We start from the raw sequence: 27,150 nt of genomic DNA, 5'->3' as shown, positions 1-27,150 counted from the left end.
GGACAACGACCCTGGGACGAGGAGCGGGAGAAGCGGTACGCAAAAGGCTTGTGTCTGAGATGTGGTAAGGAGGGGCATCGAGTGGCAGCATGCCCGAAGGCGAAGGTAGAGGAACGGCCCGGAAAACCGCCAGCAAAGTCCCCTGCATTGCCGAGGAAACAGAAAGCTGCGGTGGCTGAAACCGAGGGAGACGATGTGATGTTCTACGAAATTGAGGGGGAGACCGAAATCCCGCAGCCGGCGGGAAACGCCAGCCACCTGCTCTAAAGGGCGCCGCTGGGCAGGTGGTAGAGGACGGGCGCGAGCCTCCATCGGTGAGTGGCACTTACCGCATACTCATGGTGAAATTGAAATTGGGCTCCCAATCAAAGACTGTGGAAGTATGGGCCATGATTGATTCGGGGTGTTCCCGGTGTCTTATGCACCCCGACGTGGTGGCGGCTTTGGAGCTCCCCACGTTCCCTTTACAGCGACCCATCGCTTTTACTCAATTGGATGGGTCCGTGGCAGGGGGCAAACCGGTCACCCATTTTACAGGGCGTGTAGCCTTGCAACTGGGCAGTCACCAGGAAGGGTTGTCTTTTGTCGTGGCTCCTGTTGGGGGACCATTGGTGGTGTTGGGGGTACCCTGGTTGGTGCAGCAAAACCCCCAAATAAACTGGGTCTACCGAACTATCACGTTTAGGGATGGGTTTTATCAAGCGGCAGAGGGGAAGGGTGCCCCAGAGGAGATGGTGGGGGTTGCGGCAGCTGCGACTCCGCCTTACCCGGCCTCTCCTCTGGAAGGCTTGCCGGCCGAATACTGGATGTTTGCTGATGTATTCGGTGAAAAGGAAGCTGATCAGTTGCCCCCCCATCGAAAGACGGACTGTGCCATAGAACTGTTGCCCAACACCCAATTGCCTAAACCAAAAATTTATTCCATGACGCAGAAGGAACTGACTCTGTTGAGGGAATTTGTGGACAAAAATCTGGCGCGCGGATTTATTGAGCCGGCGAATTCACCCGTGGGGGCGCCGGTTCTTTTTCGCCCAAAAAAGGACGGGACATTGAGACTTTGTACGGATTTCCGCGGATTAAATGCCGTCTCAATTTCCAACAAATATCCCTTGCCATTGATAAAGGACATGTTGTCACATCTGGCCAAGGGAAAGATCTTCTCTAAGCTTGATTTAAGAGAAGCCTACTATCATGTACGAATCAAGGAGGGGGATGAGTGGAAAACTGCATTCAATTGCCCGTTGGGCGCTTTCCAGTATAAGGTGTTGCCGTTTGGGTTGGCTGGGGCCCCTGGGGTATTTATGCAATTAATCAATGAAGTTTTGCATGAACATCTGTTCAAAGGTGTACTAGTGTATTTGGATGATGTGTTGATTTATACTGAAACCATGAAAGAGCATGTAGCTCTGGTAAAGCAAGTATTGTGTAAACTCAGATCTGCTGAATTGTATGCCAAGCTGTCGAAATGTGCCTTTCATCAAACCCAAATTGACTACTTGGGGTATAGGATTTCAGCTAAAGGCATAGAAATGGACCCTGCCAAGGTGCAGGCTATCATGGACTGGGAGAGTCCCCGCACCCGCAGGCAACTTCAAAGTTTCCTGGGGTTCAGCAACTACTACAGATTGTTCATAAGGGGGTTCGCTGAGATTGCCTTGCCCCTAACTGAGCTGCTGCGAACCAAAGGGGTGGGAGATACTAGGAGAGTCAAGAATCCTGGAGCGCTGTTGAGGTGGACGCCTGCGTGTCAGACGGCGTTTGAGCAGCTGAAAGCAGCTTTCGTCAAGGAGCCCATTTTACAGCATCCTGATCCCTCAAAGCCATTTGTTGTACAGGCAGATGCCTCCGATTATTCTATTGGGGCATTGTTGATGCAAAAGGACGAGGCAGGATGCCTCAAGCCCTGTGCCTACTTATCCCGCAAATTTTCCGAGACTGAGAGGCGTTGGCATGTTTGGGAGAAGGAGGCATTTGCCGTAAAAGCTGCATTGGAAGCTTGGCGGCATCTGTTGGAAGGGGCAAATCATCCCTTTGAAGTATGGACTGACCATAAAAACTTGGAAGCTCTTAGTACCCCTTGAAAACTGAGCCCCAAACAGGTTCGTTGGGCTCAATTTTTCAATCGATTCAATTTTCAGTTCAAATTTATTCCAGGGAAAAAGAATTTCTTGGCTGATGCCTTGTCGAGGCAACCTCAGGACTCTGGGGCAGCGCCAGATGTGGTAAGCACCCTATGGACGGCGCCCCAATTGGGCATGCAGGCTGTGACGCGAAGCCAAACGCGCGCGCAGCAGCCGCCCACCACAAGCGCTGTTCAGCCAAGTGCTTTGTCAATTCCCTCCCAGTTGCAACAAAAGTTTCTCAAAGAACTAAAAACGGATACTTGGTTGCTTGCGAATAAAGACAATGTTACTTTTAACAGAGGCTTCGCTTGGAAATCCGACCGCCTCTACGTTCCTGAAAGCCTCAGAAAAGATGTGTTACTACGTTCACACGATGACAAACTCGCAGGTCATTTCGGGTTTGTAAAAACCTTGCACCTCGTTCGGAGGCAATTCTGGTGGCCCACATTACGTAAAGATGTTAAAGACTACATTGCCTCCTGCACTGTTTGTGCAATGTCCAAGCGCAAGGCGGGCAAGCCCCAAGGACTGCTGCAACCAGTGGCAGCCCCTTCTTCCCCTTGGGAGGAAATCTCCATGGACTTTATTGTCGAGCTACCGCCCAGCCAACGCAAAACGGTCATTTGGGTGGTCAAAGACTATTTCTCCAAACAGGCTCACTTCATCCCTTGCGTGTCCATTCCGTCGGCACGTCAATTGGCTCGCCTATTCCTTGTACACGTGTACAGGTTACACGGATGTCCCTCCCGCTTGATTTCGGACAGAGGTACACAATTTACCTCGCAATTTTGGCGGGCGTTTCTCAAGCTGTTAGGCACGAAGCAAGCCCTGTCCACGGCTTGGCATCCTCAGACGGACGGGGCCACTGAGGCGGTTAACTCTACCTTAGAGCAGTACCTTCGAGCTTTTGTGAATTATCAGCAGGACAATTGGGTAGACCTCCTACCGTTTGCTGAAGTGGCTTACAACAATGCAATGCATCAAAGCACTGGCCAAACCCCATTTCGGGTAGCTCAGGGTAAAGACTTTGTACCTATCTCTGATCTACCGCAACCTCCAACAGCTGCAGTCACTCCAGATGATTGGACAACACAACTGGCTGACTCCTGGCCAATGATTCAAAAGGCATTGGCTGATGCTCAAGCGGATTATAAATTGTATGCTGATCGGAAGCGGGCCCCCCAACCTGCATTCCAAGTTGGGGACTCGGTGTACCTTTCTACCAAGTTTATCAAGTCATCACAACCTTCTAAGAAACTTGCGCCTAAGTTTGTGGGTCCTTTCCCGATTATCGCTCAGATTAACCCTGTGACTTTTAAACTTGACTTGCCTCATAACCTTAAACGCTTACACCCTGTTTTTCATTGCAGCTTACTCAAACTGACTATTCCTTCTGACCGCTGGCATCGTCAACCTCCACCTCCCACCCCCATCATGATTGATGGTCAGCAACACTTCGAAGTTAAAGAAATTCTGGACTCTAGACGCCTTCGCAATACTTTGCAATATTTAGTTCGTTGGAAACATTTCCCTCATCCAGAGTGGGTCGCTGCACCAGATGTAGCTTCCCCTGTTTTGGTGGCCCGCTTCCACTCTGCTTATCCCACAAAACCGGGTCCCTAAGTGTATTTCTAGGGAGGCGGTATGTCATGTTCGCCGTTTCAATGTCTTTGATGCATCGTAACGTTTCGCATGTCATTAATTGGATGCGTGTTTCATCTTTCTGGGGAGGATGGGAACGGTTATCTTTTGGCTTTGCTTTGGAATGTATTTGTATTATCTACTGCGCTCAAGGTTACTTTCCCAGGCTAGCAACTCTGACGTTTGCTAGCACCTGTGCCGGGCGGGGCTGTTACGAGGGAGGCGGGATACGTTTGCACCAAGGGTTTAAGTTTGTATTTGGCGCGCTTTTGCTCATTCTCAGCTTTCTCTGTATTTGTCTTTAGTACTCTAATAAATCAGATTTCATTTAGCAGCCTCTTGTGAGTCTGAGTATTTGGGGCTAGGGCAATCATTACACCAAGGATGACCTATCCGAACAAAAATAGTGCGGCTATCTCCTTCACCTCTTCCCATTTATCTATTTGCTACATTTGGTAAACCAGTAAACTAATGGCAAAGGATATCTGCATCAAGGCTGTTCTCCAAGCCACGGACTCTTCCTGGGGCAATTCTTTGGTCAGTCAAACAAAGGACCAGGGTATGAAGATCCGCCCTCTCAACTGGTGTGAGTCCTCAGCTGTCTCAGAACTGAGGTTTGAGAAACTTAAGAGACACACTGAGGAGACCCAGGGAAAGAGCAGCGTGAATGCTACATCTTGTAGATTTATGGTCTTTATTACATGGACAGGAAGCCTCCAAAACTCTGGTGGGCTGTCTTGTGCCAAGAGTCCCTATTTTCCTCTTTCTGCCTTCTCCAACAGGCTGTCAAACGATCAGTCTTGAAAACTCCCCCATGTCCTCTGAATTCCTTGCCTTTCACTCCATGAAATGAATCAGAGGGTAAGTTCTCGTCAAGGATTAACTGATCTCTACCTGACTGCATGGAGACTGGTGTGTCTGAAATATTCTTTGTGATAAACTTCCCAAAACTTCCAGTTGTGTTATTCTCTGATTGCCTTCTATATCACTACCTGCAAATATGAATGAATAAATAGTAGTGATTGGTTGTTTATTATTTTGGTCTGGTCCTCTTCAAAGCACAAGAACATGGAATAACGTAGAGAATAAATTTCCAAATAGAATCTTGTTCTTGGAGGCTCCAGTTCTTAAGAAACCTCATGAAAACACTTCTCAAAAACTTTTCAAGTGAGCTCCATTGTTGAACAAGGCAAGAAGCTCTTGTAGAAATGTTGCATCTATTTTTTTTTTCTACATGACCATGATGATGTTCCTCTATATACTTCTGTCAGGAAGTGCACATTTGCACACACACATGGAGATGGATGTGGCAGAGTGGCCCCTCTGGCTTTCTTATGGGGGGGTCTGTCCGCAGTCCCCACAGTTTCCCTTGTTGAACCTGTGCAGCGCCTGTTTGATCCTGAGGATCTGCCTCTCCTTTGAAGAGAAATCTCCTCTTTCACTTGGGAGGGAGTGCAAAAATTTCTAACCCTCAGCTTTTCTTGCCTTTTCTGTAGCTAGAAGAAGGTGTGGTAAGCTATATCTTCTCTCAGAATGGAAGTGTCTTCTCAGAAAAAGATGCAAGTCACTTAATGTGCAAAATCAGTTTCAACTGCTGAGAGTTGAAGATAGTGGGGAAAGGGGGAAAGGAATGATCATGGCATTTGCAGAACCTATCCCAGCTGATTAACTTTCAAGCAGGAATACAGATTGAGGCACACACCCCATACAGGAAGAAAAAACATGGTAAGGTGTTCATAAATGATTCAAATCAAGCCTCAATAGAAGAAATCCAACTGCTGAAGGTGCTAACAGGTTCCTTTTCAACCTTCACCAAGATTGGATAATGGTTAATGGACTGGGGAGACCAAGGACTAAGAGTCCAAATCAGCCGTGGAAGCTACCTAGACAGGTCAGCCCGATGGCTCACTCTGAGTCAGCCCAAATTGTTTGTTTGAACTGTTTGAAGATTTGATTTGTTGAGGGGAAAAAAAGGAACATACTTTTTCTTTTTTTAATGGTGAGTGGATTTTCTTTTAAGATGCTGACCCTGGGCGATCAATAATGGGAAATCTTTTGGCTTAAGGTTTAAGGTATTTGCTATGCACACCTTTGCTGCAGACATAGGAATTGCAATTTTAGGGATCTCAAATTCTTGGCCATGCCTTTAATATTAAATCTTCTGTCTCTAATCTTACATGTTATTACAGCCTTACACATGAGTTCCATTCTTCCTTTTCGTTTATTCATTCAGACGCTTCTGACTCTTTGTGACTTCAGGGACCAGCCCAAGCCAGAGCTTCCTGTCAGTCATCACCATTCCCAGCTCCCCCAAGGTCAAGTCCATCAGCTCTAGAATATCAATCTTCCACTTCTGAGCATTGCTTGTCTAAAAATAATTCCTTATCTCTTCTGGCTAACGTCTGGAATTTTGCATTTAATTGGGCATATCAACCCCCATCCCTGTTGCCTTTTGCTTTCCTTCTTTCCTTCTTTCTTGGGCTACTTCTAGTGTCTCAGCAGACAGCCATTTTGCCTCCTTGGTTTTCTCTTTCTTTGGGATGTATTTTGTTGCCGCCTCCTGAAGAATGTGGCGAACTTCTGTCCATAGTTCTTCTGGGACCCTATCTACTAAATCCAGTCCCTTAAATCTATTCTTCACCTCCACTGCAGAAGAAGGTGTGATAGGAATGAAACTATCCTTTCTCAGAATGAAACTATCCTTTTAGAAAAAGATGCAAGTCGCTTAACATGCAAAATAAGCTTCAACTGCTGAGAGCTGAAGAGGAAGGGGGAATTGAATGATCATGGCAATTGAATCTATCCCAGCTGATAAATTTTAAGCAGGAACACATATTCAGACAGACACCCCATACAGGTAGAAAAAACACATTGTATGGAGTTCATAAAGAAACAATTCAAATCTACCCTTAATAGAAGAAATCCAACTGCTGAATGTGCTAGCAGGTTCCTTTTCAACCTTCAACCTTCACCAAGGTTGTGTAATGGACTGGGGTTAATGGACTGGGGAGACCAAGGATTAAGAGCCCCCCTCAGCCCTGGCAGCTCCCTTGGGGAGGTCAGACCAGTGGCTCACTCTGAGTCAGTTTAATCAGTCAGCCTAATCTAACCCTGTCTTCAGGGTTGTTCTGGGAACAACGATGGAGGTGGTATTTTTATTATTATTTTATAAAAAAATATTCTATTACTTTTACATATAAATTTAATAATTATAATTATAAATAAAACCTTAAACGTGCAGCCCACCTCCAGGACCAATATTTTGCTTAATCATTCCACTTTCCAAAAATGTAATAGTTCTTCTGAAGGTGCACATCCTTTCCCTTTTAATAAGACAGATTCTACAAATAAAGTATGTTCCATATCTCTGCAAAATCATTTCGGTTCCGCAACCCCCTTCTAACTTTAATATTGCACGTTAACTTGTCATTGATTGCAATATCCCACACTTCTCTATACCAATCCTCTATTTGATAATCGCCATGTACCTTCCATTGGGGCTCCCGAATTTAATATTATATTATATGGCTAATCAAAGAAGATATATTATTGATGGTATGGTTGGACAAGGGGAGTTGAACTGGTTGGAGAGGGTAGAGCAGGAAGTGGAATGGAAATCGGAAAATGTATTTTTTAATAAACCAACTAAGAAAAGTTTGGAAAGGGTTGAGAATTCCCTTTTAAAAACTATTTTAAGGATTTGGACAAAATTTCAAGAAAAAATAATGCCAGTCGTTTCTCCATTGACCCCAGTGGTGATGATGGAAAAATTCCCCATAAATTTAAAGAAGAAATTGGAAAAGGTATTAAGGAAGAAGAAAATATTTTGAATAGAGGATTGGGTGAAAGAAATGAATAGTATAGATCGAATAATAGAGGTACTAATGGGAAGAAAGATATCTTGGCTTAATTGTATACAATTAGAGAAATGGATTAATAAGTGGATAAATGAAAATAAAGAATGTAGAGGTTACACAAGATTTGAGAAGCTGATTTTGGAGAGAGAAGATAGAAAGAAAATATAGTTATAAAAGGTGAATCAAGTGTAATTTACAAGATATTATTAGAAATTGAAGATCAACAGGATTATCTGTCATGAGTGCCGTTGAGCTGAAGTCATCAGCGCAATGGCACACATGACAATAGCAAGGAAACAGGAGAAGGGGCTCAAGATAAGTAGCCATCAACTCACAACGACTAACGGCCAATAAACAATAGCTAAACGGATCACGGAGCACACCCAAGCCATCAGCGCTAATACAACGGAGATCGCCCAGCTGACAGCAATCACCGGATGAATAGAAAACCCGATGATGGGCGATCCCGGAACGCCAGCGGGGCCTCGCAACCCCTCACCCACCGGCAGGGCAACGTATTGGACAAAGGGGGGTGACGTGACCGCGAGTGAGGGGGCGCTGACCGGCGCGGGGTATTTAAACCCCGCACTGGCGCGCTCCTGTCACTCTCAGCTTTTTTCCCGACGCTGTACCTGTGCTGTGAATAAACCAGAGCCTGATCCACCGAACCAGTGTCTGAGCATTATTCAGAGGTAGGCAGCGCATGACATAAAGCTGAGAGTCATAAGCTCAGCCTCGCCGAGCCCCACCGGACGACAACGAGCCGCGGGAGGAATAGACGGCGAGAAGACCAGCAAGATGAAGCCAGAGCGACGCGGGCAAGGAGGGCGAGCCGCACGGCAAGAAACAGAGGAGGACCGACCGAGGCCAGAGGCACCGCGGACTCCCGGAGCCATGGACGCCCACCCCACCCGACCCGAGCCGCAGCTCCAACCCCAAGGGGAGATGGCGACGGAGGCAACCCGACCGCGGGAGGGAGCAACATACCTTCCGAAACCAGCGGAGGACCCCGCGCCCCACATCGCACCCCAGCAACGGGCGTGGAGCGACAGCCCAACGGCGGTCAGCACGGAGGAGGACGATGGAGACACCCAGCAGACGGCGGAGGAAGCGGACCAACGGCAGAGGGAGGATGAACCCCGCCGGCAACCCCCCCCCCGACACACTGATGGAACCGGCCCCAGCGGCGGCGCGGACCGTGGACGAGGAGGCACGAGCTGAACTCGCGGCCATGCGGGCCCAACTGACGGAACTCCGGACCATGCTCCAGTCGCTTATGCCCCCCGCGCCACCCAACGACGTCCCCACACAGGCCCACACCCCGAGCGAAGCACCGAACCCCCACGGGCCAGGGGAAGGTCAGCGACTGGTCCAAGACCACCCTGCTGGAAATGTTCAAAAGGGGGCTCAATCGCGACGTTCTCCAATGGGCCCTCTACCGCGACGACCCAGAAACGCTACACGGGTGGATCCACCTCGCGGGGAAAGCCGAACACGCGCACCGCACCTTCCTCATGACAACCACGGAAGACACAAACTATGCCTGCAAAAAGGTACCCGCACCACATGTGGGGATGGCCGGCCCCATATACCCAAAAAAGAAATTCAATCGGGAGCCCTGCGGGAAGTGTGGCAAACTAGGGCACAAGATGGTGGATTGCTTCGCCAACCGACCGCCGACCAGTGCGCCTAAACCCACCCCGAAAATTAGCCCCAAACCACCCAACCTGGGGCTGCCCCCTCACCGCCGAATGACCATGGCCACAGCAACACCAGAGGAAGGCTGGGACGCCTACTGGGGGGAAGAGGATAACGTAGACCCCGACCAGCCAGCGGGAAAAGCTCCCCGCCTGCCCTGAAACGCGTTGCGAGGCAGGCGGTGGGACAGCAGCGTGGACCACCTCGACGGAATGACAAAAGCCCCGTAATAATGGCGGCAATCAAACTCTCTGCTGGCAACGGAGCCACCACGGCCGCGGCACTAGTGGACTCGGGGTGCTCAAAAAACCTCATCCACCCCGACCTAGTCGCCAAACTCGACCTCCGCTGCTTCCCCCTCCCCAAGCCGTTGGCATTCCACCAGCTGGACGGCTCTACAGCGGGAGGGAAACCAGCCACGCTGCAAACCGAGCCGGTCACCCTGCAAATGGGCACTCACACCGAACGCACATCGTTCGTCGTCACTCACATCGGACGGCCCATTGCAGTCCTGGGGATGCCATGGCTCGCGGCAAACAACCCGCGCATCAACCCGCACCTTCACATTCGGCGATGGCGAGTATCGGGCACCAGTTCCAGCGGGCAGAACCAACCCCACTGTAGGACGAGCGGAGGCGACTACACAGGACAACGCCGCTACCATAGCAGACCTACCGGAACAATACGCCGACTTCTCCGAGGTCTTCGGAGAGGCGGAAGCTGACCAACTACCCCCCCACCGCAAGACGGATTGCCGGATCGACCTGCTGCCCGACGTCCCCTTACCTAGACCAAAGATCTACTCGATGACTCCGAAGGAGATGGCAACCCTCCGGGAGTTCATCGATAAAAACCTAGACAGGGGATTCATAGAGCCAGCATGCTCACCGGTCGGAGCCCCCGTCTTATTCCGGGAGAAGAAAGACGGCACCCTACGGCTCTGCACCGACTACCGGGGCCTAAACGCGGCTTCCCTCTCCAACAAATACCCCTTACCCCTGGTGAAGGACATGCTCGCCCACCTGTCCACGGGCAAAGTCTTTTCCAAATTGGACCTTCGCGAGGCGTACTATCGCATCCGAATCAGGGAGGGGGACGAATGGAAGACTGCGTTCAACTGCCCCCTAGGCGCCTTCCAGTACAAAGTGCTGCCCTTCGGACTCGCGGGGGCCCCTGGGGTGTTCATGCAGCTCATCAATGAGGTACTGCATGAACATCTGTTCAAAGGGGTCCTGGTCTACATCGACGACGTCCTTATTTACACAAAAACGCACGAGGAACATGTGAACCTAGTCAGGCAAGTCCTCGACAAGCTCAGAAGGGCGCAGCTCTATGCCAAGCCTACAAAGTGCGAGTTTCACAAAGCGCGCCTAGACTACCTGGGGTACCGAATCTCTGGGGACGGCATAGAAATGGACCCCGCAAAAGTCGAGGCGGTGCTAAACTGGGAGCGCCCCCGCAACAGACGCCAACTCCAGAGCTTCCTTGGCTTCGCGAATTTTTACAGGTCATTCGCCCGGGGGTTCGCAGAGATAGCCCTCCCCCTAACGGACCTCCTCAAAACCAAAGGGGTGGGGGACACCCGACGCGCCAAGAACCCGGGCACAGTGTTGAATTGGACTCCCGCGTGCCAGACCGCATTCAACAAGCTGAAAGCGCTGTTCACCACGGAGCCAATCCTCGCGCACCCGGACCCAGAACGGCCGTTCGTGGTCCAAGCCGATGCCTCAGACTTCTCCCTGGGGGCCATCCTACTCCAAAAGGACCCCACGGGACTCCTGAAACCATGCGCCTACCTGTCAAGGAAGTTCTCCGAGACAGAAAGGCGATGGCATGTCTGGGAGAAAGAAGCCTTCGTGGTAAAATCGGCGCTAGAAACATGGCGACACCTACTCGAGGGAGCCACCCAACCATTCGAGGTCTGGACCGACCACCGGAACCTCGAGGCCCTACGAACGCCCAGATGCCTTAGCCCAAAACAGGTCCGATGGGCCCAATTCTTCAGCCGCTTTAATTTCCAGCTGAAGTTCATGCCGGGAAAAAAGAACTTCCTGGCCGACGCCCTCTCCCGACTGCCCCAAGACGAAGAGCCTGCCCCAGACACCATTGGGACGGTCCTATCCACCTCGCAACTGGGGATGGCCGTGACCACCCGAAGCGGCGCTCGGAGGCAGCTCGACTCTACGGCGCAGCCGACGGCGGGACAACCTGTGACCAGACGAAGCCAACCGCAACTACCAGGGGGAATGCGCATGGACCTCGCCGCCGCCCTCAAAACCGACCCCTGGTTCCTGGCAAACCCCGACAAGGTAACGATGGCACAGGACCTGGCATGGGGGGAAGGCAGAATCTATGTCCCGGACTCGCAACGCCAAGCGATCTTGCATAGGTCACACGACGCCAAACAAGCGGGACACTTTGGGTTCCTCAAGACCCTACACCTAACACGGCGTCAATTCTGGTGGCCCGCGCTCAGGCGAGACGTAAAAGCATATGTAGCGTCCTGCCCAACGTGCGCTAGGGCCAAACGGGCACCAGGCAAACCCGCGGGGCTATTACAACGGGTGGCAGAACCCTCCCGCCCCTGGGAGGAAATCTCTATGGATTTTATAGTGGACCTCCCACCCAGCCAGAAGAAAACGGCCATTTGGGTGGTGAAGGATTACTTCTCAAAGCAGGCCCACTTCATCCCCTGCACGTCGGTCCCATCCGCACAACAACTAGCCAAACTCTTCCTCATCCACGTGTACAGGCTACACGGATGTCCCGCACATGTGGTGACCGACAGGGGCACACAGTTCACCTCCAAATTCTGGCGGGCCTTGCTAAAGCTGACGGGGACCCAACAGGCCCTATCCACTGCCTGGCACCCCCAGATGGACGGAGCCACAGAGGTCCTCAATGCCACCTTAGAGCAATTCATACGCTCATATACTAACTATCACCAAGACGACTGGGCTGAACTGCTCCCGTTCGCCGAAGTCGCATACAACAACGCCGTCCACACGAGCATGGGGAAAACTCCGTTCGAGGTAGTCTCGGGGCGCGACTTCATCCCCATACCGGAGCTACCTCAACCCCCGGAACCCCAGGTGGACGCTAGCGACTGGGGACGGAAGATCGCGGAATCATGGCCAATAATCACGGCGGCGCTGAAGGATGCACAGGCAGCCTACAAAGAGCAGGCCGACAAGCACCAGCGCCAACAACCGACGTTCCAAGCGGGGGATATGGTCTACCTATCCACCAAATTCCTAAAGTCACCCCAACCCTCAAAAAAACTGGGGCCTAAGTACATCGGGCCGTTCCGAGTCACGCAAATAGTGAACCCGGTAGCAATACGCTTGGACCTGCCACACAACCTACGGAGACTCCACCCGGTGTTCCACACCAGCCTCCTGAAACCGGCAACCACCTCTCGATGGCACCCAAGCACGCCACAGCCCTCACCGGTGATGATCGACGGGCAACATCACTTTGAGATAAGGGACATACTCGACTCCCGCAAGCAACGAGAAACTCTACACTATTTGGTCAGGTGGAAACACTTCCCCCACCTGGAATGGGTGGCGGCGCACAACGTTAACGCGCCTGACCTGACCCGGGCATTTCACCGGGCATACCCCGACAAGCCACAACCAAGGTTAGCAAGCCGTCCCCTGCAAACCCCCCCCCGCGGGCCCCCCCCGCCTACCGTGCCCCAAGGGAAAGGGCCCCCCCAAGCCCGCGACTTGGGTGGACCTCCCCCCCCGGGACTCACTCCCCCCGCCCCGGGCCCACGAGGCAGTGACAAGCGTTCGCCAGCACCCTCCACCCGCCCCCGGCCACGGGGGAGTGGCAAGCAAGTCAACAGTGCAACCTGGGGGCAACGCCCAGGAGCACAAATAACAAAGGCGACGCACTTTAAATAAAAAAGATGGGCCCTACCTGGAGCTGATAAGCACCCGACCAGCCATGCCTCTCTCCTCGCCGAACTGAGCCAAACAAACAGGGTGTGGCTGGAGCATGCGCACGCCAGGGCGTGACCCGGGCATGCGCACTAAGGACACACCCTGGGAAGGCACGTGGTAGAGGGAGGAGCAAAGGGAGGGGCGACAACTACTCCGGCGGGAATTTCAAAAAAAAAAAAAAAAAAAGTGCCGTTTGACAGCTCCACCGAGAAAAAGGAAAAAACCAGAAAGCCGGGGGGGAGCACTATTCGGACAGAGGGCAGTATATCATGAGTGCCGTTGAGCTGAAGTCATCAGCGCAATGGCACACATGACAATAGCAAGGAAACAGGAGAAGGGGCTCAAGATAAGTAGCCATCAACTCACAACGACTAACGGCCAATAAACAATAGCTAAACGGATCACGGAGCACACCCAAGCCATCAGCGCTAATACAACGGAGATCGCCCAGCTGACAGCAATCACCAGATGAATAGAAAACCCGATGATGGGCGATCCTGGAACGCCAGCGGGGCCTCGCAACCCCTCACCCACCGGCAGGGCAACGTATTGGACAAAGGGGGGTGACGTGACCGCGAGTGAGGGGGCGCTGACCGGCGCGGGGTATTTAAACCCCGCACCGGCGTGCTCCTGTCACTCTCAGCTTTTTTCCTATACTGTACCTACACCGTGAATAAATCAGAGCCTGTTCCACAGAATCAGCGTCTGAGAATTATTCGGAGGTAGGCAGCGCATGACAAGGAAGGACAAAACTCCTCTTCCAGAAAATTAGAAACATTGGAGGTAAATTCCAGGCAAAAAAGGGCATGATCAAGAAAAAAAGAGGGCAAGGACCTAACAGAAGAAGAAGAGATCAAGAAAATGTGGCAAGAATATACAGAAGACCTGTAAAGGAAGGGTAACAATATTGGGGATAGCTTTGACGGTGTGGTCAGTGAGCTAGAGCCAGACATCCTGAAGAGTGAGGTTGAGTGGGCCTTAAGAAGCATTGCTAATCACAAGGCAGCAGGAGACGACGGCATCCCAGCTGAGCTGTTCAAAATCTTGCAAGATGATGCTGTCAAGGTAATGCATGCTATATGCCAGCAAATTTGGAAAACACAAGAATGGCCATCAGATTGGAAAAAATCAACTTATTTCCCCATACCAAAAAAGGGAAAAACTACAGAATGTTCAAACTATCGAACAGTGGCACTCATTTCACATGCCAGTAAGGTAATGCTCAAGATCCTGCAAGGTAGACTTCAGCAATTCATGGAGTGAGAATTGCCAGATGTACAAGCTGGGTTTAGAAAAGGCAGAGGAACTAGGGACCAAATTGCCAATATCCGCTGGATAATGGAAAAAGCCAGGGAGTTTCAGAAAAACATCTACTTCTGTTTTATTGACTATTCTGAAGGCTTTGACTGTGTGGACCATAACAAATTGTGGCAAGTTCTTAGCGGTATGGGGATACCAAGTCATCTTGTCTGCCTCCTGAGGAATCTGTATAAGAACAAAGTAGCAACACTAAGAACAGACCATGGAACAACGGACTGGTTTAAGATTGGGAAAGGAGTACAGCAGGGCTGTATACTCTCACCCTACCTATTCAACTTGTATGCAGAACACATCATGCGACATGCTGGGCTTGAGGAATCCATGACTGGATTTAAAATCGCTGGAAGAAACATTAACAATCTCAGATATGCAGATGATACCACTTTGATGGCTGAAAGAGAAGAGGAACTGAGTAGCCTTATGATGAAGGTGAAAGAAGAAGTACAAAAGCTGGCTTGCAGCTAAACCTCAAAAAAACCAAGATTAGGGCAACCAGCTCAATTGATAACTGGCAAAAAGAGGGAGAAAACCTAGACAGACTTTCTATTTCTAAGTGCGAAGATGACTGCAGATGCTGACTACAGTCAGGAAATCACAAGACGTTTAATCCTTCGGAGAAGAGCAATGACAAATCTTTAGTTCTTTTTTCTTTTAGTCTCTTTTTTCAATCTTTTTTGTCTTTTTGTCTATATTTTTAATAGATTTATTAAAAAAAGGAAATTGGCAACATTGGTGTTTACCAAGAAATGCATGTCCAACATAACTGAGATTTAGACATTTGGCGAGGCCGAAAGGGTTTAGATGCATTAACGGGCAGCTGCTCCTCTCTCCCCTCTACTAATGGGCTTCGGCGCGAGTGGGACTCTCAGTGCCCCAAACCAGTCAGCTCTTAAAATGCTCACCTGAGTCTTTCTGATGAAGGTTTAGCTGTTGGGGCTTTCAAGCTGCCTTGGCTGAGGTTGCGAGATGGCCTTCCACTGTCTGGGCCCCCGAAAACACAGCCCTTCCCTCTTTCTGTAAGATGACATCTGAAGTCAGCCTCTATAAATGTATTTATATATTTATATTTATCTGGTCGCCCAACTCTAGCCTGTGTTGTTGGGTGGCAAACAGCAGCTAGAAAGATGAGGTAACAACACCATCACAATGAACACAACTCAAGCAGCCAAGATAAAGCCCGCCCAGACCTCAACACAACCATCACACAGACTCTATCGTGCCTTCCAACCCAGTGGCCTCAGCAGGTCTTCCAAGCCATCTGAAAGGCCACCAGGGCTGGGCCAATCTGACCTTTGGATATTAACCAGTGTTTTAACAGGAGCCCCTGAGCATTGCCGGAGGAGTATCTCTAGTAGCAAATATTCAGCTAACAAGAGGAAGTAGGCAGAGTTAGAGCAAGATGTGAGCGGAAGTGGGCTCCATTTTTAGAGCTAGTAGACAGTTTTGCTGCTGCAAAGCAGAGTCAGACCCACTTAGCTCTTTGCAACCAATCCCATTCCCACACATCTGTGCCTTTTCCTTCCTCCGTTAACAGTGCAGCTTATGGCAGGCCTTTCTTTCAGCATCTTGCCCGTGGAGTGTTGCTGAACGTGTCCGGGTGTGCTTAGCCTGGCTCTGCAAGCCTATCAGAAAGTCTTTGGAGACTGAAGTCCTCTGGTCTCCTGCTTGAGTAGACAAAATGAACCTCAGCTTGAGAAGGGAGAGGAAGCTTGTAGGTCACAAATGTGATGGACCAAGAAAATCCTCCTTACCGATTTTTCTCCAACAGTTTGGTGACTTGGACTGGCCGAAGAGCCCACCCGGCACTCGGTGAATTCACCTTTGGCGATCTTGGAATGGGGTGGTCCTCCTGAAGGCTGCAGAAAAGTGAGTCAGAACAACCACCCATCTTGTAAGTTGGTTGAAAGAGGTTAGATGTTCCACTGAAAGTTTGGTTAGAAGTAGCCATAAATCAATCCTGACTAAGGACTGGGACTGAGGTTGTGTGGAATCATTAGCCACCCCCAACCAGATTCACAATTAATCTGGGTCTCTATCTGGAAAGCAAGAGGGACTGTCAAGGTTTCTCTTAAGCTGGTACAGATGACAGACACAAAGACTGCATTTATTTTTCCCACAAAACCTGTTTTATTGTACAAAATTACACTCCTATTCCTTCTAAAAGTAACGCTATTTCTATACTGCTTTCTATTTTCCTACCTTCTAGAGTTGTCCTATTACTCTAGATTTACAATTATTTCTATCTTATTTAATCTATACCTTTCTGTCTCTATGTTGTTAGCACTATGTTTCCCTATCCTAACTATTTCTGGGCTCTTTAAGTCTTTCCTTTCCCCCCAGCATCTCAGCTCTTGTAACCATTTTCAGTCCATTTGCAGATGAAAACCCTTTTCTCTCTTCTACAGACTTGCCAACGGGCTTTCCTCTCTTCCCCCACAGCAGCCCCAGTCCTCTCTTTCGGGAGCTGCTTGGTGGAGCAATGTCTGCCGGGTGACTTGGGCTTGCTTTGGGTTGTGGATTCTGGTTGGGCGCTTTTCCTGGTCCACACAGCGAGATCACAATCACAGCTCTGTTTTATTTTGACATCAAAGAGCAGCCCCACTTACAATGCAAATAGGCACAGACCATGTTGTTGGAGGGAAATTCAGTCCAGCCCTCCCTGAGGAATGAACTCTGAGTCCAGATCAGTTTCCAAGCAGAAGCGTTTATTGTGGTCAGCTGAGCAGGCGCTACTTCCAAGCAGAAATGTGCTGCAGTCAAAGGGCTTGGTGACCTTTTCTGCACTTTTACATCCTACTGCAGATGTGCACTTACAACCTACTTTTTTACAGCCCTTTGAAATGTTTTTATCAAGTTCTTTTGCCATATATAGATATTCACTCCCTCTTTCTTAAGTGTGTACATCTCTCTCTCTCACTTAGCCCTAATGGAGATTTCAGGGCAAGCATATTTACAAAAGGTGTTTTTACAAAAGCAGATTTAGACATTTTAGCATTTCAGCAGATTTAAACATTTCCTCCCCCCAAACAGTGACTTGCTTTTATCTGTCAGGAGAACATGGTATTCTGTGAGGCTGCCAATGGAAAAAAAAATGTACCATGGAAGAGATCAATGAAGGACAAGTGCATGTTTTCTATGAACAGATCAAGAGTATTGCAGGAAACTGGGAAGGAAGATAGGACTTTCCCCTTATGGTCTAAAATCTTGGGTGAAAATTGAGCTCACTGGAAACAATGTTGTGCCGATCAAGTTTCTCTTTTATTTTTCATTGTTAGCTTCTCCTTCATATTGAGATCAGGCCTCAGGACAATAATGTAACACTTGGGGATGAAGATGCAGCCCAGCAGGCCAGCACTGGAGGCCAAGATGGAGAAGATCTGCACAGCCACCATGTACTTCCCTTTGGTGCTCAGGTAGGCAGGCACAAAGGAGACCCAGACGCTGCAGAAGACCAGCATGCTGAAGGTGATCAGCTTGGCTTCGTTGAAGGCCCCAGGCAGGGTCCTGGCCAGGAAAGCCACTGTGAAGCAGATGGCAGCCAGGAAGCCCAGGTAGCCAAGGGCAGTGTAAAATACAATGATCTTTCCATCATTGCATTGTAGAATGATCTCTCTTGGCTGGGACTGCATGTCAGAATCAGGGAAGGGGGGAGAGATTCCCAACCAAAGAGTACAGATGATCACTTGCACACCAGAACAAGCAAAGAGAATGGAGTTGGTTAACGTCTTCCCCAACCATCTCCTCACTCCATTCCCTGGTTTCGTGGCCAAGAAAGCCAAGACCACCGTGACTGTTTTGGCCAAGAGAGATGAAAGAGCCACTGAGAAGATGAGGCTGAAGGTTGTCTGTCGGAGAAGGCAGGTGGCATTCCTTGGACGGCCAATGAAGAGGAAGGAGGACAAGAAGGAACCCAGGAGGGAAATGAGGAGGATGTAGGAGAGGTCCCGGTTGTTGGCCCTGACTATGGGGGTTTCTAAGAATTTGGTGAAGATTCCTAAGACGGAGAGTGTGGTGAAGGAGAAGAAAAGGGCCAAGGAAGCCAAGAGGATCCCCAAAGGTTCATTATAGGAGAGGAAGATTATAATCTTTGGAATGCACTCATCTTGATCCTGGTTTGGATACTGATCGTCCGGACATCTGGTGCAACGCTCACCATCTGCAAAGAATCAAGGCAACCATTCTCTTATTTCCCTCCCATTCCCAATCTTTTCACATTGTCTCAAGGATACTTTTTGAAATGAAGGAGCCAGAACAGCCAAGAATGGACTGCTGAAAAAGTCAGAAATTAGCAGTGGCATAAATTGATGACAAACATTTATATATAATGGAGTTGAATTTAAGTGCCTTATCCAGACCACTCTGGCTGCCAAGGACTCTTCTCTTGTGTTGGCTTGACGAACTCATGGTCTCTAGCCCAGTGACTTTAATCACTACCCCCACGTGGCTCTTATGTGTCTATTTTATCCCCCCTTTTATCAGCAAGTACATTAAGATGGATTCTCCTTGATGCCTTTGATCTTCTTATATATTGTATTTATATTGTATGTTTGTTGTTTTAATCAATTATTTTATTGTAAACCACCCAGAGTCCCCCAATGGGAGGAAATGGGCAGGGACAAATTAAATAAATACATAAATACATAAATAAACTCTCTTGATTTAAGGGGTGCTAACTAACCCATTTAGAGAAAGGAAAGCAAATTCTCACAATTCTTGTTCTGCAATGTTTTGCAAATGCCTTATTTCCAGAGAATGCCGTTACATCTATAGTACTTCCATAATGCATTATATCACACATTTCAAAGCTCCAGTAAGCCTCCTTCTAAATAGTCTCTAATACTAATTATGTACTGTGCCTGTAGGATGTTTCATCCATCCCCGCCCCCCCCCCCCCCGGATTTGGAGGAATCTTAAATATGTGGGGGGGGGAGTGCTATTTAAAATGTGTTCAGGTGATGGTGAATTGTGCTCCATCCACTGTCCCCTAAACTTCCTACCCCATTCATCCTCCAAGGCCCTTTCTTGATGGTTAGAATCATAGTTCTGTCAGCCCTGTGAGGTAGATCAGGCCAGGAAACTGAGTCCAGAAGAAGGCTAGAACGATACGTAATTGAGATGGCTTATAGTAACAGGATCTTGCAAGTCTGCCTGTGTTTTCACTTCCCTCCCTCTAATGCCCAGAAAGTTTGGGGGAGCCAGCCTGACTCTTTTTCTAATACTCTTCTGCCTCTCTGGACAACACATGCTCCTTCTGCACCTGTTGTTGTCCTAGTGGCTTTCAGATGCCTTCTCCAAGGTCAACTCCATGCCTCCTACAAAACACAGAGTTGGAAGAGAGCTTAGAAGTCGCCTAGTCCAACCCTATGCTTATTACGGGGTCCACTAGAGCATCTCAGACAGATGACCTTCCAGCCTCTATTTGACAACCTCATGAAGCTCATCACTTCATGGGGCAGCTAATTTCACTGGCTGACAGAAGTTTTACTGGGCTGTTAAAAAGAGGCCAAACAAGGCAGGACTCAAGTTCAGGAAAACCTAACCTTTTGTGGTGATTTGTGGTGATTTTTTACCAACTTCTCCAGGGATTGCCTTTCCCTCGAGAGCCACCCACCTTCCTGGGTCGAGATGGTCCCTTCCATACAAGAAACACAGTCGTAGCAGCAAATGGGTTCGCCTTCCCGAATCACCTTGACAAACCCTGCACGGCAGCTGTCCACGCACCGGGAAGGAGGCAGGCTCTAAAAGAGCAAATGCTTATTTTTTAAAAAAGTGACAGTGGGAAAATATGTGGATGAAATATGTGAATTCACATTCCGTTATAATCTCAAAGAGAATTTTAATAAAATGATGTGACCTTGGTATTAGCTACCAGAAAAACTGTCTAAAATGTATGAAGGTATTTTAGATTCATGTTGGAAATATGAACAACAAGGGGGAACTTTTTCTCATCTTTGGTGGAGGTGTAAAAGAGCCAAAAACCCCCCAACAACAATGGATACAGAATACACTAATTCAGAAGATCTGAAAGACTAATATACAACTGAAACCAGGGGCTTTTCTTTTGGGACTAATGGACGGACAGCTAGAAAAAAGACATGGAACTTTGTTTTTATACACAACAACTGCAGCGAGATTATTATATGCTTAGAAGTGGAAAGGCTCAACTCTACCCACAACAGAGGAATGGTGAAGATGATGGAATTGGCAGAGATAGTTACTTCCTTGATGAAAGAAAAGACAACATCTACATCTATGGCTGACTGGAAACCCCTTATAAACTTTATAGACTATATATAATTTGCGTTTGTGGTTTGCAGTCAACATACAGCCTCAGGCATGAGATGAAGTGGATCCCCACATCCCCACAGCCTCAACATACGGCCCTTGAGGAAAGCCCTGAAGACCCCGCTTTTTCAGAAGGTCCTGGGGCAGGGGGATTTGTGATCCCCCTTTGAGTATTGACGTGACTGTGATTGACCCATGTGTCCAGGTTGGGCAACTGGTGTGTAGTTTCCCAGATGTTGGTTTTTGATATTTTTATTGGTGTTATTCTTCTCTATTTGCTCCTGTTTATATTTGTATTCATTACATTATTACACGTCACCAACAGTTGCTATGATGATTGAGGGTGGCTTATCCATTGATTAAATAAACAAGTGGTTTATTGCAAATCTCTCTCTTTCTCTCATCTCTGTCTGCTATCTATCATCCATCCATCCATCCATTTATCATCATCTATCTTATCTCTTTCAGCCCTAGAATTTAAGTCTTAAGGCTTTTCTCCCACCTTTTCTGCTCAACAGTCTGTTGCCTGTTTTTCCCCCAGTCCTGAGATAAGGGGACATCTACTCCCTGTAATTCACCCATTGTCTCTGGTCTGATCGTTGCTCAGCACTGGTTCTTTCAAGAGCAATGCAAGTCTTTAAGGTCCTCCACAGCAAACGAGCAGAGCTAAAACTGCTCCACAGAATGTTGATTACAATTCTGTGCCCTTCAGGTATGATCAATGCATGGAAATGACCTGAAACAACTTCTCCTCACCTGGTTAAGCCAGTTTGGCCACACAATGTCATCCTCACTGATGGTGAACTTGAGTCCTGGGGATTCCTGTCTTTGTAGGCTCCCAAATTTCACCCAGATGATAGACCTATTGGGAAACCTCACCCAGTTCACAAGGTCAAAATCAGCCACCAACTCTCCGTTCTTGTCCAAATGCACTCCACCTGTGGAAACGTTGTAAAATTGCAAGTTTTGCAGGAAAGGGTGAAGCTGGAAAGGCAGAGAAACAGAAAGTTGGAAGGAACAGCTAAGCCAACTTGACATTTTGTGTCTGCAAATGTCACTTTGGAATCTCGGGTGGCTCAGGGCTCCTGCCAAAATCAAGGAGCTCCGTTTGTTTGTTTGTTTTTTCACAAGTGAAAAATCTACTTTTGCTCCTGGGGGTCTGCTTTTCTACTCAGTGAAGCTGTGATGAAATTTCTCTCTGTTTTATATAATTTTATTCAAAGGTTTTACATAATAAAAAGATAAACAAGAACACATGAAAAAAATAAAAATAGAAAAAGATCAGAAAGAAAAAGTGCTAGAAACAGAGGAAGAGAGAGAGAAAAGAAACAGAAAAGTTGAAGAAGCAGCTACAAATCTTCTTTAGAGCAGTTACAAAGAAACTGTTATCATTTCTCCCCCTTTAGAACTGCATTCTATAATTAAGCTGTGATGAAATCTCTGGTTTGAGTTGCATGACATGAAGGGAATCTGTTCTGCCTCAACGTGGCCAGACTTTCAGTTAAAACTGGCCAGCGGAGGTGTGAATTGGACAGACACAAAAATCAACAAGCAAGCATGCAGACAGAAGATGGAGACGTGCCTCTCCTGCCATCGATAGCCCTTGATAGATGTCTTTCCAATGAATTTACCCAACCCATTTGAAAGCGTCCAAGATAGTGGCCATCACCACATCTTGGGGGAATCCATTCCACAGCTTGATTTATTATGTGCTGTGTGAAGAAGGGAGTTATCGGACTGTTAAGTCTCCTTCTAAGGAGAACCTACAGAACAGTTCTGCTGGATCAAAATCCGGCATTTTGTTTCTCCCACTGGCCAATCTAATCCCTCTGAGGGGCTCACAAGCAGAAGGTGGAGACATAACCATTTCCCACTTCCCGCCCTTGTGGTCTTGCAGCTCTTCCAGCCCAGAAGTAACACTGAATCTGGTCAAATTAAATGCAAGCTACTAATTCAATTCTGCTGGATGGTAAGCAAAACAGGTATGGATTTATTTCATACTTGTGCCACCAACTCCATAGAGACTTATGCATATATGCAAACTGGAGGAAGTAAATGAGGTTTTGCATCAGGAAAATAAATTATATATCCAATTAACCATCAGATCCTTCTGGTGTTATTCCCTGAACTGCTACATTCCAGGGACTGGACCTGGCAAGACTCTACAAAGACTCATTCAAGGGATGCCCACCAACCAGTCTGAACTGAATGGACTGGCACATCTGGGTGGGTGAAGTATAAGAAGGGACAGATGCCTCCCCACAATCTCGTACGCAAGAGAACTTTCCACCTCACACCTTGCTTGTTTTTAAGTTTCTCTTACACTTGAAAATCTCTCTTTACAGTTTCCTTAAAACCGTTCAGGGGAGTCAGAAGCACAGAATCCGAGAAATGCGGTAGCTCTTCTGGCAACACTCATATACTGCTGACTCGTGTTTGGGCTTGTTTTCAATGACCACACCCAGGCTTTTCTCAGATGTAGCATTCCCAGGCCATGAATCCCCCTCTTGTCTGCATGTCCTGAATACTTTTTTCTCCCTAAAGGTAATACCTTCCATTCTCCTCTCTTTAAAGGCTTTCTTCTTTCTTTCAGTCCAGTCTGAGGAGGGCTGGGAAGGAAGTGACTGGGCTGGACCTGAAGACTACAGTTGATTAAGTTCTTGAGACCACAGTTGTAAAGTCATCCATGTATTCTATTCTATGTTCAACAGAGGCCTCTGCGCCTCAGAAGGGGAATACCTGCCATGGCTGCATCCTTTGCACTTTCTGCCTGTCTCCACACTCCTTGACCACCTTCTTGGAGAGGGAGGAATGGGCTGCATCGAAGGCCCGGGCCACAGTCCAGACGGCATTGTAAATGCGGCTGCTATCTAAGGAGTGGATCTTTTCAATATCTACTCGAGGGAGGGTCTCCAGTTCTTTCTCTGTGCACTTTTCATAAGACTTCACAGACAGAGGGTGCTTTGTAGATGAGCAGTGGAATGCATAATTTGCAAACTCATTGAAAGAGTAATAGAAGGATAAAAAATCATTGTATTTTGTCCTTTGCTTTGCCTGGATGAAGAACGAAAAAATACCATGGATGTGTTGTAAAGACAGAGAACCAGCAAGAGTCAAGTCCAAGCTCAGATCCCAAAAAGCTGTTGTGATCCACACTTTACCTACTACGGGTTCTATCAAGCCAGCACTCAGCTGTTGGATCATCATCAGTCCATCAAAGAAGTCATAAGTCTCAGTGTAATGAATCAATACATTGACTTGCCTCCACTTGTGAAACAGGATGGGATGGTTCTGGACCACAACCTTCTTAGTCAGTCTTGAGAACCTTTCTGAGAAAATAACGCAAACCCCAGACCTGACAAGTAGAGCCGAGAAGGACTTTATAAACTGCTCTCCATTGTCCGTGTCACCGGCAACCAGTCCAGTTAACGTCCACCTGAAATGCTGGAGCAATTTGACAATCCCCAAATATTGGGTTCCTTCTTCAGGAACTGTCCGGTAGAAGTACGGGAACTGGTTTTTATCACTCAAAACTCGAGAAACAAAAGCGTAAGTCACCTGGCAAAGAAAGGGAAAGATTATTTGAATTATTTGGCCTTTGGGTTACATTAACCTGTAAGGTAGAAAGACCATGACCTTTACGAAGGAGGAAAGCTTCTTCCATTGCTAGGAAGATCTTTGAAGGGAAACATTTTTTTCCTTTTGTAGGGAATGCTTCTTCCCTTTGTTTAGAATGCTCCTTCCCTTCTCATCCTGATGACACTCGGCATCCCCTTCCAACTGGCACACATGCAAAATCAAAAAGCTTCTTCCATATCTCATTCATACTTCTGGGTGTGACCAAATAGATCACAGATTAAGCATGAACCGACAGTGTGTCGCAGCTGCCAAAAGAACCAATGGAAGGTGGGGCTGCATCTGCAGAGGTTTAGTGTTGTGATCCTAGGATGTGATGGCTGCACCAGTCAGATCACATCTGGAATACAGTGTCCAGGTCTGGTCACCATAATACAAGAAGGATGCTGAGGAACTACAAAAAGTCCAGAGAAGAATGCGGAAGATGGTGGGTGGCTTGGAGGCTAGATCCTATGAAAATGGTTAGAAGAACTGGATATGTTCAGCCTTAAGAAGAGAAAGCTAAGGGGAGACATGATACAGTCTGACAATATTTGAAAGGGTATCATGTGGAAGCCTCTTCCAACCATGTGATTCTATGACTCTTCACCTATTTGCAAAAGACAACTGGCTTATACTTCATAACAATTAAGTGCTTTCGCTTGATAACAAAGTTTTCAAGATTTCAACTGTTGGAGCACTTTGTAAAAAAGATGTGCAAGCTATAGAATCTTGTTTGTCTCTGAAGTGAATAAATGTTCACAATCTCATCCTTCTTTCCCAACCCTCTCAGTGCGACTGTTAGTAAATCAGTATTAGTAAAGACTATTAGTCTTTATCCTAATATGGTTTAAGGTCCTATCTCTAGGGTGCTGGATGGATGATATGGTGGTGCCCCACTCTTGGAGCATGTATAGCCGTGCCTCAATGAAGCCATTGAAACACCTGGAGTAGTGTGTAAGACTCTGGGCATGACACTTCAGGTTGGACATTGACAGGCTGGGAGGGATTCAGAAGAGGCCTTCAACCCTTGGTGACTCAGGGGCACAAGAAGATGCCCAATGAGGACCAGCTGAAGGAACTTGGGATGTTCAGTCTGGAGAAAGACGGACAGAGGCGAAACATGATAGCCGTGTCCTAGTACAGAAAGCAAAGCAAGATGATCAAGAACTGCTAATCATGGCACACAAACTAAGACAGAAATAACAGGTATTAGATATAGCTACTGTAGTTTAGATGTTACCTATAGAGGTTGTGATTTCTCCACCTCTGAGGTTTTGAATAAGAGGCTGGACAGTTACCGCTCATGAATGGTTAAGTTGCTTTTTCTGCCCATTGCAGAGGATTGAAATAGACGGTCCTTCTGTTCCCTCCACTCTACACTTCCCTGGTTCTATGAGCTGTACGTGTGTGTATTGCTGCGCTGTCCTTTTTATGAGAGCTGACACCCTCCGGCAATAAGTCCCCTGTTCACTCGGTATAGAGGGAGGGCTGAAGAGGAGGTAGCGGATTTCCTCTGAGGAGTTGACTCTGCTAGTGTCTCCATGAAAGTACCTCAAGGCAGTTTTGTTGTAATCATTTTCAGGAAGCAATGGGTTTGAAGCTGACTTTGGATCTCTTTTACATTATTTTATTTCAGCATGTCTTTTTTTGATGAATCGCTGTTCATTCTACCATGGCTATACTGTGTTTAGTTCTTTGTTTAGGGAGGCTTTGACCACAAATGAACAAAACTAATTCAATAGGGCTTAGAAAAAGCAGTGCAGAATTTCAGCAGATTCCATTTAAATATGCAGCCAAAGAAGTTTATCTTCACCCCCCTTCAGTGTTCCTTTTTGTTTTCCAAACATATAATTGAAGTCTAAACTACCCACAATTTGCTTTCGAACGTAAGGATTTTCTTTCAAAGACAGCATGCTCAGCCACCAGATTGGCAGTCTGACATGGGGGCCAAGAACCTTTGAATCCCCAACCTTTGTATAGATCCAGATCCCCCCTCAATAGATGGTAGTGAGATCTCTCACTGATGTTCTTTGGAACTGGTTTGCAAATGCCCCCCTCCAGTACCTGTGGGATTTTGTAGATGCTCAGCACAGTGGAAGCCTGGATGGAGATATCAGAGTCAGTTCCTTCAAGGACAGCCAGAAGATGACTCTGACTTCTTTCACATTTGTAATTTGGGATGTTTGCGGGTCCAGCTGAGAGAAGGCTGAACAAAGCATCCGTGGTTATTCTTGTATCAAAATAATTCTCATGAAGGTTATAGCCCAGGGTGATGTTGGGCAAGATTTGGGGATCCTGGTTGACATCTCTCAGGGCAAACAAGAGGGATAGGAAGTTCCCATGGAGCATGGCTTGTGTCCTGCAAAATAATGTCCACCTCATGGTCCTCCAGTACATTGAAAATAACACATTACATTCTTGCTTGTTTCATACCTTGGAAAACATCTGCCTGGAAGAATTTCATATGGATTCCTACACTGAGGCAAAGATTTGGGTTTGATGCTAATAAACAAAACCTTCTAGCACTTTATTTTATTTTGCTGTGACTCAGTCCATGCAAGGAAAGCTCTGGAATAAATTTCTAGGATGATATGATCCAAAATTAGAAGAACCTATGTGACATCTTTTTTAATTCATTTGATAGATTTGTCTCAAGGT

The 27,150-nt window shown here is 47.6% G+C and overlaps 1 protein-coding gene across 1 annotated transcript in view; it reads right to left on the bottom strand.

The window, feature by feature from the left end:
* The window catches only part of LOC134489779 (vomeronasal type-2 receptor 26-like), a 32,583-nt gene extending 5,742 nt beyond the window's left edge, over positions 1–26,841 (bottom strand). Inside the window, exons 1-4 of the mRNA XM_063292643.1 lie at positions 26,557–26,841; positions 24,235–24,432; positions 23,614–23,817; positions 21,631–21,858 (exon numbers count right to left, since the gene is read on the bottom strand). Coding sequence (XP_063148713.1) covers positions 21,631–21,858; positions 23,614–23,817; positions 24,235–24,432; positions 26,557–26,841 — 915 coding nt within the window. The remainder of the gene's footprint in view (positions 1–21,630; positions 21,859–23,613; positions 23,818–24,234; positions 24,433–26,556) is intronic.
* Between the last annotated feature and the right edge of the window lie 309 nt (positions 26,842–27,150).

Source organism: Candoia aspera, chromosome 2 (genome assembly GCF_035149785.1).
Source record: "Candoia aspera isolate rCanAsp1 chromosome 2, rCanAsp1.hap2, whole genome shotgun sequence".
Taxonomy (NCBI): Eukaryota; Metazoa; Chordata; class Lepidosauria; order Squamata; family Boidae; genus Candoia; species Candoia aspera.
This window is presented reverse-complemented; position numbering and strand designations above follow the sequence as displayed.